Consider the following 13928-nt stretch of genomic DNA (forward strand, 5'->3'; position numbering starts at 1 on the left):
GAGACCAGATCGAATAATATATGTACTTGTTTGTTAATTGATAGAAAATGTAAAGGACACTATTCCATTATATTCATGGTTCATTAAACTCTATAATTTACATTGGTTTGCCATTAAGAGGCTATACCATCAGTGCGTAGGGTTTGCCACGGTTAGAGTGGTTTTAATCTAATTAATATTTCATCATGTCACTGCAGTCCACGTCTATCACGGCATACATCTTTAAGAAGTTTCATTCTGAGACTATTTATATTTTTGGGTGTTTACTATACAGATCACAGATGTCGTGAATGTGTGACAAAATATGATGTTTCAGGCCAAGTTTGTCAAGCACGACCAATAACAGTGCTCCTGCCTCCTCTATCACCCACACAAACAGTGAGTGCAAATGGTGTTACCTGAAATATACACCCTGTGTGGGAGATTAAGGTAATGTCTTCCATATGTATGGATTTCAATTGGAAAAGCCCAGTGAATTGCTTTAAAACGACGGTTCTTATCAAATTGAAAAGAAATTTCGTGATCCACAGCCGGCCTCATCCCCTAAAAGAATTGGAGATTTTATACCACCGGAAACATCTGGCAATGTTTGTGTGCAAAATAATTCTTGCAGATTCATTCGCTTAGGAAAAATATAGTCAAATTTGAATTTACGTTCTGTTACGGAATCAGATTTTAACGTGTGCACATTATTTTTTGTGGTAGCCAAGAGTACACCAGACATATCGAATTACATTCTGAATACGAGGAATGTCCTTTTATATTTTCTGTGAACACTACTTTGTCAGTGTGGGGCTTTTTGATAGATTAATAATTATTGAATTTGTACAAATTAATTGATACTGCACTTAAGACACGAGCATTAAATTGAGTTAAATAATAGATCAATTCCTTCTTCCGTATTGAAGTTCTTTAATTAAATCGAAGTGCACGAACATGTTATGGTTTGGCACATGTCATAATGAAAAAGGAGGAATATATAATACGTTACGGAACGTTTTTAGTGCCATCCAGATGACGAGATACTTATCTTGCCAAGTCGGCATCCAGTTAATGTTAAGTTTACATGGCGAGATACTTATGTCGTCAAAGTGAGATTATTATTTCTACGTGTTGAGAACGGATAATTATACAGGTTTGATTATACGTTGGTCAACCAGGGATAGCCACTGATCGAAGCGTTAGGGCGTTGGGATAATATTGTTTTGTTGTTGTTGTTGTTTTTGCTTGTTTTTGCGTCTCGATTTATTTTTATCCTGATCTCTTTAGTCTTTTCCAACTACCTCTGCTGTAAGTATCGTGGCAGCTAGAAAGATTACTAACAGAGCCTATAATAAATTGAGAACTTGTAGTTGTTGAGAGCAGTTAAGGGACCGTTCACAAACACTTGTAAGGGGGGTGATGCAAAAAGGGGGCCCTGAAAATTTTTGACCCTCCTAAGGGGGGGGGGGCCTGAAAAAAATGACCACAAATTTTCCTGGAATGCTTTTCTATGGGGTTGACCCATAATTTTCATGTCAAAAAGGGGGGCCCTGAAATTTTTGAGGTCTGTAAAGGGGGAGCTCCGAAAAATTTTCGCGATGAAATTTTTATGCATCAGGCCCCTTACAAGTGTTGTAAACAGTCCATAAGTGATGTAAATGGGGATCAGCAATTTTATCTGGTTACTTCTAGCCCAGCTCCCTGCTTTTCTAAACCATGACAACCACGTAAGCAGGGCCGATTCGATATACTTACAGCAGAGGTGGGTTGACAAGACTCACAGAGATCAGGGTAAAAATAAATCGAGAAACAAAACAAACAAACAAAACATACACACAAACAAACAATAAATACTATCCAAGCGCCCTAAAGCCTCGAACCGAGGCTAATCCAGGGACAGGAAAAAGTACTTCGTGTAGACGGGTGGAACAGTGTTAATCATACGGTGGTCATCCAAGGATAGCTCCAAAGACGGAAAAGGGCACTTTGCATACATTTCGTCGACGGGTCCTTAAAGAACTTTAGCAAAATTACCCTCGATTAGAGAAAAGCGAGGGTAATTAATTTTGTTTCACTGGTTTCATTTTCTGATATTGGATTTCATAATTTGATCTCATATACCTCGACACCTGCTGATGTTTGACCTTTTGCATGTCAACACATTCCTGGTGCTCTGGAGGTCAGCTGGGCAGGGGAGTAAGTTTCAGGGCTGGAATTGCCAGAGGGCATATAATATGGTGACCCAAGTAAAGTCCAGCTGGTTAGGATGACAGATTGACCACTGTGTTTTTAAGACTAACTTTCATGCTCATGGCAATTGCCATGGCAACTGGCTGTCAAAGCTGAAAACATTTGTAGAAATCATGGATTCAAAAGTTTTAAGGATATGTACATGAAATGTAGACGGGTATATACAGGGTGTATAAAAATGATTGGTACCCATCAATAGTCAGTGGGTATGGACATAACTGCAACATCAAAATGCTGTATAATATCCGTCTTATTTGTAGATTTATGTAATAAAACATCATAACATTATGAACTGTAGTCACTTCAAGAGAATCTAATGTTGAATTTGGACGAAGCCGGCATTTCATAAGACACACATCTGATGGATACCATGATTAACACCCTTGCACGATAAAGCGTAAAACATCATTGGTGAAAATTTGAGCGCTATGAATTAGTAAGTGCCGCCTCCATGAAATCCACTATGGTAGCAGCTGTGAAAATATTATCAGTCCAAGAGAACACCAAATATGGATCAGGAGTATTACATAATAATACCCTGCTATGACAATAGCTGCACTAGGTTAATCGTATAATCTCCTTATGTGGTTAGCATGGCTGGGCCAGGAAATCCACAAGGTCAGCCAATGTATGTACATGTATTCGGTACATGTGCCATATCTTTTACAATGGGTGATAAATTTCTGGTTTGTTTTATTTCAAAATGCAACAGTCGATATTCTAAAGCTTGGTCCAAATCCAAGAGAAGAACCAACTCTAGTAATTTATGTGGTTTCAAATTATATCGGCCGTTGCCTTTTTGATAGAAATGGTGTTTGTTGATGTGCACAGTTTCCCATTAGATCATAACATGCTGTTGTACATCCAAGGTCAAAGGTCTTTTAATCCATATTTGGCGTTGTTCTGGGACTGATTGTAAGAGCCACAAGTTTGTGATTCAAGGCCTCTCTTTTATCTATTGACGTCGAACAACGAATTCAACCTATTGACCTAATATAACTCATATTTAATGAGGCGCAAAGGAACTGGCCTACTTATTATGCTTGAGCAAACTCCATATGACCAGTACACTGTCCGATGGCTTATTGTAATGTGGCGGGAGTTTTTAAAAACACGGACCCTGAACACAACACGATACACGTACATATTTCCGGACAAGGAACAACAGAACCTTATAGCACAGAGTACACATCCTTGATTGAGAGGGCACTCTATTCACATGGCTCCTTTTCCAACGAAAAAAAAATGGTTTGCAAGTGAAGAGTGTCCGCATTATCGTAGTAGTAATGTATTTTTTTTATATTTCATATCGATTTCATATTGATTACGTAACTGTTATGAATAATTTGTTAGGTATTTCAATGCATATTTATGAAAGTACTTGCAATACCTGTCCGGTGAGTACAAGTCAGGTCGAACTTTAGTCACTTATTACCGGTAATAAATCACTATTACCGGTTCTAAGTCACTTATTACCGGTAATAACTCACTTATGTCCGAACGTGTGAACACGACTTCAATGAATTACGCCCTAATACCGATGGTGTTTCGAGCTCTCCATACACAGATGAACAAATACAATATATATGACCTGCTTAAGGGGGTACTGCACCCCTGGTCAATTGTGTGCCTATTTTTCCATTTTTCTCAAAAATTATAGCGCATTGGTGACAAGTAAGATATGTATATTATAGGGACCTACGTCTATTCCCATTGTGGTATTCTATTGTTAAGCGGCTAAATAGGGGGATTCATCATTTACTCTAATACTCTAAATGGGTGGTCTCACACATATTTGAGGATAGTTGGATCAACCTTCTCTTTCTTACATCTTCTCTGTGTATATACAAGGTATATAAAACAACTAATATATTCATTATATCCGGTATGTTTCTTAAAATTCTTTATATTATTTAAGACAAATATCTGTACCCATTTTTGTTTTGTATTTTCATTTCTTTTACATTAAAGAATTAAGGTTGTCCAGTGCACGAGGGCCGCCAAGACAGTTGCGGATAAAGCCATGATCACAGGCGTGCAAATCGCAAAACGATAAAACAATTCAACCAGTGTCTATTTTCCTTGATCCAGCGATTTCACAGAAAAGGTATTTCCAGTACAATGCAGCGTCGGACTCTAGCTGAGAGCGTAGCCTAAGTCTTACGGTTTCCAAGAATGGCTCTCCATACATAAATGAACAAACACAAAGGATGCTGGTCTTCTCCGTGGCCAGTTTGATTTCGATGGAGCGGAACCAAATTGTCTGCGGAGTGCGGATGAGACAGGTCATTTTGCCATTCAAATTATTTAGTGTCAGGCGCTTGATTATAGTCTGGTGATCATCTATAGTAGTTTTATAAAAATTAAAAGAACCACTTTTTAGCGGGAATTTTTGTAAGCTACACAGCTGAAGTTGTGAAAGGGTTGAAAGATTACATATTTATGTTATATATCTACAAACACGGATTGAAACTATGCCATCAGAATAACCCCCTCCATCTAAAGAGATGTATATTGGTTTCTTCTCCTCCTAGCATAGAATATTGTCACTATGCTGATGAAGCCATATAATACTCCTAGTCCAACAAAAGCGACAGTGAAGTCTCCGGTAACTTGTTTTAGACCTCCTATTGATAAAAGTAAAAGAAAGGAACAAAACAAAATGTTCAATATAATATTCAATATAAATCAATTATTTCATGTCAATTTTAGATTTTAAATAATTTGAGGGTTGTGTCTTTGCTTCGGTATACTTTCCTAAGCAAAATTACCCCAAATCCTGGACGGAATAGGGGAAATAGACCCCTTACACCACCCCAACATATTTGTTAGCAAAATTAGCCACTTTTTGACCATTTCCTACTCCAGAAATATACAGCATTAATATTTACCAAATATCAAGAATGTTATTTAACGCGAAAAGTGAGAGAGGTGACTCATAATCCAGTTTTCTAGCATTGTCACGGTGCGTTGTTATAAACACTAAAACTTAACATCTCGGATTATTCGTTTTTCATGAGTATATGGAAAGCATATGAGGCCCAGTTATCAAACTCACCTGTAACCGGTCCTGCTAATACATTTCCTATACCCACGAATTGACATGTCCAGGCAATTGCTGACAATGCAAATTGGTTTTCAACAACCATTGCTTTAGCAAGAGTCATTGATAATGGAAACTGGGCACCGACACATATTCCAACGACGACCGCAAATATCGCGAGAAGCCAAAATGTTTTGCGACTAAATCTGAAATGAAACACGCCGCCAATGAAACCATTAACACAATAAAGAGATGAATATCAGAAATCAGTTTCAGATCAACTAAAAGTCCACTACCAAGTCGGCCTAATAAAAGACCTATGCCCCCAATAGTAGAAAGATATACGGCTTTATTCAGAGAAAGACCCTTTGTTATTGCGTGAGGTACAAGGAAAATCACCCACGTGGTATACATCAAGCCATTCAGCAAAAATATGATTTGAAATGTGGCAAACGCTGGATACATTGCGAACAGCTCCAACTTTAATTTACTTCTCAACGTTTCGGATTTTTGTTCGTCACGCACCCATGAAGGTTTTCTTAAAATAGCGCTGGCAGGAACTGCGTTGAGGGAAAAAGCCGCTATAAGTGCAAGAGTACTGCGCCATCCATATTCCCGAATACGCCATTCAGATAATGGTGGTAAAAACATCATTCCTATCGCACCTCCAGCTAAAGATATACCATTTACGGTAGCAAACAATTGAGGAAAATACCAATTGAGGGGTTCAATACTTTGGACTTGTGTGAAAGCTTGCCCTACACCTGTAATACAATAACAATGAAATAGCTTAGTGAATGGCTAATTAAACTAATTAAAATCCTAGTAATTGATATTAGGCTAGTCAAATTGAGAAAAAATAAGCGGTTAACTCACCACTACATGGTGATTGAAAAAGAACTGTAACCAACTTCATCATTTTTTCATGTATTTGCAGAGCTTGTACATAAGATAATAAATTATTAAAGAAAGCAGTGATACATGTCATGCAATAGAAATTTTGAATTGTGATAAGAAGTAGTTTTAATTAGAAGATATCGCATTTTGAAGTTATCACCCCATTTTTAGACCAACACACAGACCTAGGTTTATCTGTTTCCTAAAATGCTTCATTAACCAAATGCAACTATCATGACTATATGTACTGCAAACACCAAGACAAATATTATTTCACATTATTAAATCAATAATATTGATGTTCGGGTTTTCTAAGATTACTGTATTATAGAACAAATGCTCCATTGACTTGAAATTGTAGAGGGAAATTCGAATTAAAATAGAAAAGGTACTGGTGCAATAGCCATACCCTGGTAAAGAGGGTTCACCAATAATTAGCAAACATATCCTACTAACCGTCGCTTTATCTTTTCAGTTTCTGTTTCCGTATCCGTAGCAGTTTTTGTAAGTCATTGTTATTCTGAAGTGGTTGTCTCCCAGGTGTGACCAATCTTTTATTCTAGCCTTTTGTTAGTTACTGAAAATTTGAAGCTCGTGAATTTCAGTTTTCGTTTTGGTAAGTTATATTGATTTTTGACATAAAACCTTGAGATGTGCGGTTGGGTGCTAATCTAGACAAATGAAGAGTCTAAATTTTACGGTCCTAAATTCGCGGTAAATTGTACGGCTTCAATTGACTTGTGTTTGGTGTATATGCACTTACGCCCAGACGTAAGTGGCTCGTAAAAAAAGTCTTGCATTGAAATATATACTAACCATGTTGCCAAGTTATAAGCAAAAGTCTTTCATATTGGCGATGAAATGAGCGTCTAAAATAGTCAAATATCTCCCAATGAGGCGCGTAAAAGTGGTGATTTGGTAATCATGTTTTATATTGAAATGCAATACTAAAGAATTGCATTGGAGCAAAGATAATGTATTCTATTCATTCGCACCAATGGCAAGCTTATTGGTTGCGTCTATATGCAAGGCCCGGGTTTATTTTAAATGTTTATTTTTGCAGAGCTTATTTTCAGTCATGGATCATACTGATAAATATCGCAAGGGAGGGGGATGGAGGGAGGGAGGGAGATACTTGAGATTGAACAAGTGAGAGTGGGAGGGGTGAGGAAGAAAGAGAGTAGAGGGAGAGACTGAAAGACTAGAAATAGTAGAAGAACTCGAGAGGAGAGAGGAGAGAGTAGGGACCGGGGAGGGAGTGGGGAGACTGATCATGGGGGAGGGGGCAGGAAGCTAGGGAGATAGACATTGATACTAGGAAAGGGCGACACTGTGGATTGGGGTTCGACAGGCTCATAAGCGGACCTTTTGTGATTTTAAGGGATTATTTTCAACGTTTTTACAGAAAAAAGTGGACTTTGTCATTCGGATTGGCAAACATTTGGTCAATTAATGTAGATCAATTTACCAATGTTATAAAGACGAGAGGGCGCTAGACCATTAAAAACACTGGTGTTAACATAACCTTTCGCCTCTATTGAAATAAGCTGATTGGTACTTCAAGGTAACAATGAAGTCAGATTACAGTAAACTTACTGAATCCCTTGCGTTTTCGTATCTGAACAAAGGACTTACGGAAACTAAAAAGATAAAAAGACCCTAAGGCTACTATCCTATTACAGCTTGCAATAAGAATTGATTTAGATGTTGGTAAGCATTCTATTTTATTTCATTTAGGCTATATCATATTATCTTCATATAATTTATGTTGAACTGAAACTGTGTGCGACATCAGTTGAATGAGCACAAAATGCTGTAGAACAGTTAGTGTTATTGTTTTTGGTGTGTTTTCTAAGAATGTTATTTTCTTCACAACTATTAGATGTAAAGACATGATTTCGTCACGAGTAATAGGAAACATATTGTCCTATTACAGCTTGTATTAAAAGGAATGATTTTAATGTAAGTATTATTTTAATTGTATTTTTGAAGTTGGAGACAGTTCATTTTAAATCACCCTGTAATTGCAACAGAACCCATTTACATCACCATTCATATCCCCGAAAATCCAAGTAGCATAAACTCAAAATGGCCGCTTCTGCAGGGGTCAAAACATCATAAGGTCATCATAAGGATTCAGACAAGTATAGTTTCACGTGCCTCCCATATACAGTTCTCGAGTTATAGGCAAAAAGGTCAACGGTCAAATATTGGCGTTTGCAGTTGAAAAAAGCTCCAGTTTTAATCAAACTGGTATCAAATTGTTCCTTTGGCAAAAATGAATCAAACTAAGAAAAGCTACCTTGTTTTGGATGTTTAGTTACATAGGTAACGTCAAAAAAATAGGACAAGGTCAACAGGGCTCAATTGATTTTGAAAATTTTAACCTTTCGTATCAAAGATAAAGGTAAACATTTCAATTGATGGCCGACTTTTCATTCCCAGCTACATACAGTTTAAGTACATATCATTAGATTTATAAAGTTTACTTCGAGTTACATAGGTAACGTCAAAAAATAGGACAAGGTCAACAGGGCTCAATGATTTTGAAAATTTTAACCTTTCGTATCAAAGATAAAGGTAAACATTTCAATTGATGGCCGACTTTTCATTCCCAGCTACATACAGTTTAAGTACATATCATTAGATTTATAAAGTTTACTTCGAGGACTGTTAAATATCAAAATATAAAATATCAAATTTTGATAATTTGCCATTGAAATCGTTTAAAAACAAAACAAATCAGAAGGACATTCCTCGTTTTCAGAATGCAATGCAATATGTCTGATGTTCTCTCAGGTCCCACAAGAATATTGTGCAAACGTTGCTATCCGATTCCATAATCAAAAGAATAGAGTGTGGCGAAAAACACTTTATATCTCGGATCGACTTGGAACTCTCGGAGAATATTACAAGGCTACATGCTACTATTGTGCTGCAGTAAGATCGGAGCATATTTCACATAGGCAGTAGATTTTTACAAAGTTCGTACTTTGCTATTTCTTACTCTATAACTCTATATAGAAAAATCAGTTTATTGCACACTTCTGTCTACGGTTTAACATGCCTGCAGTTGTTGTTCGCTACAGCAGGTATGAAGGTAAATATCTTGGGTATTACAGTTGCCAAATTATGGGGGAGGGTAGTATTATGGAGTATTCCCCCGTTGTCAATTGCCATAGTTTTGGAATTTTTGCATAGGTATCAACTGCAGAAGCAAACAAAATATAGAGAGAAATAATTTTATAGCAGTTCTGACTTGACCAAGGGTTAAAACGTCATGTGACAACCGATTGCCGTAATTTTGAAGGCCATGTGACCTTTTGACCTCTGATCAAGACATGGATACCCGAAAATTATTTATCGTTTATATTTGGTAATGTTACAGTTCATACCTATGTGCACTTGGTTTATCCCGATTCCATGCTCGTTCTCGCAAGTTTTCTCCGGGATCTCCGGTTAATTTTTCCTTCTGTATCGCAAAAATCGTTGAGTAGTTGTTTGGTTTATCAAAAACTTCCTTCACCCAATGGAATTTGGGGAGCTGTACCGATAATTGGTGGATGTTACAATCTAAGTGCGGATAGGTTTGCGCCGTTCGGCCTTGTTGATGCGATCTGATCACCATGGCAGCGAAATTACAGCGCTTTGAGTCCTCTAAGATCTGGAGAAAAGGCGCTATATAAATCCAAAATTTAATTTAAATTTAATTTAACAATTAAGACAACAAATGTGAAATTTGAGTAAAACTGGGGACATGCCCCATAATGCTACACATACCCTTCATTTAGCAACTCAAGTATCATCAATATTTACTAAATATTAGCAAAAAATATTTTTAACCAATTTGATATTGGGTTTGATATTGGCTATGATGTCATCTGAATGCCTACTTTCCCCAGGTTGTTGCTACTGATTTCTCTAAGCAGTTAGAAATAGCAAATAAGTTGGGATTTTGTGAAAATCTACTGCCTGGGCGAAACATGCTTCGATCTTACTAATCATTTCCGCGCAGTAGTAGTATGGACCCTAGCAAAATCTCAAGTCGATCCGAAAAAAGTGGTTTTGCCACACCCTAATAAAGAAATTAGAGCTTTACAAACCGGGAACTGTCATAAACTAATTAGCATACATTATTGGCCACGGATCGTTACGCGCACTGATTGTCATGTATTGTTTACAATGTCAGAATGTCTACGTCCGCATTCCTTTATAAAAAAAACCACGTAAATACACCTAAATAAAAATTAGATATCTTTACCAACCTGCCATTGCCATTCCTAATGCCAGGCCCGGTACGTTTGGAGTAACACAACATATGCCGAGTCCCACAGCTGACAATAGTCCACCTACTATTACCATTTGTCTGACATTCAAAGTCCCTTCCAAAATCATTGTAAATGGACCTGCACATAATCGGGCCATGTAAACATAGTAGTGAGAATAATAGCTCTTATGTTAGTCCCTATTTGTACAAATTAGACACGAAAGTATATTTTTATCTTTTACTAGCATATTGATACTATATAATATTGCATAAAAGCCAAGTACAGTGTTATGTAAGATTGCAACTCAGTCCCCTATACACACATTTCACAGAATCATAGGATCATATTACAGTGTATAAGCTGACCCCTCAAATGGGGTTTGGTACCACTTGGGGAGGCAAAGCAATATCAGAGATAATGACATTATGTGGTATACATAAATGCATGATAGTATCCACCAGGACTAAACCAGCCCATGTTTTTAGGTCATAGTCCCCCAAAATTGTCAAGATGTCCCCAAAATTAAAATTGGCCTTGTTGAGAGACATATCAAATTACTCCAATTACGCCAAGTTTCCATTCTGTAGGAAAGGAAGCATTTTGAAAGTATTTGGTTATGTGCAGAAAAAAATCCCCTATAAAGACCTTTGACCCCAAATCTGTGTTTACCCCATAGACCCCAACTATAGTCCATGCCGATGACCAAGTCTCATTGTGCTACCATGTAATCTGTAAAAGAAGAAGCATTTTTGTTAAAAATCGCATTTTTAGCCAAAATTACTCATGCGTGACATTTGACCCCAAAAGGGTCATGTCAAATGTAAAGGCTGGGGTAGTGGAGCCTTTGCCGAAGTTTGGTTAAAATCAGTCAAATAATTAGGGAGCTAGAGCCAATTATGTCAAATGTTGACAGAAAGAAAGAAGAAGCAGAGGCCGCTGAAATGCAAGAGTCCAGCCGTTGCTCGGCTGGACTAAATACATAAGACGAATAAGGCGCCATGATGGAAGGTCAGGTCGGGTATCAAAGGTTATTGTAACTTCAAATACTACTTGTATTTCACACCTTGCCTCTGTCACATATTTCCTGTCATATATTATTGACAGCAAGTCCTAATTTTGACTTTGCTATTGCAAAATGTCATTTCATATCAAATTAGTAGACTTTCTTTGAAAAAACATATCTCTGGTGCCTGATGGGAATACCCGTCCGCCATTTCATTAAAGGAGTGTTTCGTGATCCTAGCATCCTCTTTTTATGTCATTTTTCAGTACATATCCACGAAAAAAGCCTATTTCCAAAATTTCAGTTGATTCCGATTTTGCGTTTGCGAGTTATGAATGATTATGTACGTATTACACTGCTCCATAGACAATGCGTAGCCAGAGGTTTCCAGTGATATAAAAATCTCAACTTTTTTTGAGAAAAGTGGGGGGATGAGGCTGTGGATCACGAAATGCCCCTTTAAACTGGATCGTTTTCGCCTGGTTTGTGCCCAGATGTATTGGAGCGCGCTATACTCTCATTGAACAGGCAAAGTTCGCAAAACTAACAACATTGTGATTTGCCAATATTAATTAACATGATCCAAGGGGTCGAACATGAATTATTCATATTCATTATCTTCGTGCATGTTGAGTGAACATGGTGAAGGCGTCTATTGTGTGTTGTTTACACTACCAACCGGGAGTTCAATCAGGGACCGTGCAGTTAGGACGCTGGACAACCGATTGTTATTGTTCTGCAAGGCTCACTCAGTCATTTAATAAGGCAATACAAACGATCGAATTTGGTATTCAAATGAACAAAATTTTGAGTTACACCTTTTCAGTGTAAAATTTTTTTCTTGGCCAAATGAAAAGCAATAATTTTCATTTTCAGTAAATGTCAGGAAAAACTGTAATGCTTGATACTGTATTTTTTTCTTCAAATCTTAGTGTTAAACTTAGTCGTGAAATTCAGTCATATAGTGTAAGATTTTCGATTTTGATAGGCTTCAACTCTGTCCGTGAGCCTTTTTTGGATCAACCTTTTAGCTTTTCAAAGTAATATAGTTCGCTAAAGAAGGATTTTTCCCAACTTTCTAACGCACATCACCGTGAGCGATATATCATAGTTTTGTCAGAATTTCCGTTTTGATTCCATAATTTTTGACTACCAGCTGAAAAAATTTCAAATCCACACGTGAAATACTAGCATTGTGGATCGATATCTCTGGGTGCCCGGCCTGGATACAGTTTTGCCAGAACTTCAATATAGCAAAGAAATTACCTAGTGTTTCGGTATAGTGCCTTTTGTTTGTGTTTGTTTGAAATTGCTTAAACCCACCGAAAGTCATAATGAAGCAGCCAAAACAATACAAGGTTAAACACGGAAGTTTATAACAACCTATTATAATGACCTAAAGGAAAAATCATTTATGGTAACAATGAGCCTTGCATTGTAAGTCATGGTTAAAATGTGTTGAGTACCCACCCCACCCCCATAGGCCTACACAATATTACATACCGGTACCTTATAATATTTATATAGCACGGCTATAGCTATACATTTAGAAAGTAGGTGCTATAGCGCTAAATTATGACAAATAGGCCTACACAAACCCGAACGCAAGTCTGAAATTGCAGGCTATCACGGGAGCAAATTTCCAAAATCCACCTCATTTACCAGAATTGGGGATTTGGGCTACCAAATCGCTGGTCAGGCAATCCTGGTTTTCAATGGAAAAGGGACCTGGGTTGACAACAATTGAAATATCGATTATTTCTCCTGGTTGCTCTCGAGGTAAAGTACTAAGTTTGACATTTTCGGAGCACGAAGGGAAAAGGGTAAAATAAAAACGGAAATTCTGACAAAACTATAATATATAGACCCACACGATGTGCTTTACAGAGGTGGGAAATATCTTTCTTTAGCAAACTATATTAGTTTGAGACGCTAAAAATGAATTCTGTAAAAAGCTCACGGGCGAACTAAAGGCCTATAAAAATCAAAAATATCACACTAAAAGACACAATTTGATGCTTAATTTTAACACCAGGATTTAAAAAAACAATGTTCATCCAAGCACTATGTTTTTATTTGACATTACTGAAGAAAAAAACAATTTTGCTTTATATTTGACCGAGAAAATAAATTTCATAGCAAAAGGTGTATCTCGGAATTGTGTTGATTTTAACATGTATCGATCGACTTTTAGCGCGACTAAGCATTTCTAAAGAATCGTTTAGACTGCGTGGTTCCATATACAGTCTGCCGCCTGGACAACCAATTCTTTAGAAATGCTTAGTCGCGCTAAAAGTCGATCGATACATGTAAAAATCAGCACAATTCAGAGATACACCATATTGCTATGAAATTAATTTTCTCGGTAAAATATAAAGCAATATTTTTTTTTTTCTTCAGTAATGTCAGTTAAAAACTTGGTGCTTGATATACATTTTTTTAAATCCTGGTGTTAAAATTAAGCATCAAATTGTGTCTTTTAGTG

General features: G+C 37.1%; 1 protein-coding gene across 1 annotated transcript; it reads right to left on the reverse strand.

The window, feature by feature from the left end:
• Positions 1–5475: 5475 nt before the first annotated feature.
• On the reverse strand, positions 5476–10567 carry LOC140137286 (monocarboxylate transporter 13-like). Its single transcript, XM_072158931.1, has 3 exons — positions 10438–10567; positions 5558–6039; positions 5476–5481 (listed from the first exon to the last, which is right to left on the reverse strand). Exons 1-3 carry the CDS (start codon positions 10565–10567, stop codon positions 5476–5478), a joined length of 618 nt encoding a protein of 205 aa, XP_072015032.1.
• Positions 10568–13928: the final 3361 nt, after the last annotated feature.

This window comes from Amphiura filiformis, chromosome 17 (assembly GCF_039555335.1).
Source record: "Amphiura filiformis chromosome 17, Afil_fr2py, whole genome shotgun sequence".
Lineage (NCBI taxonomy): Eukaryota > Metazoa > Echinodermata > Ophiuroidea > Amphilepidida > Amphiuridae > Amphiura > Amphiura filiformis.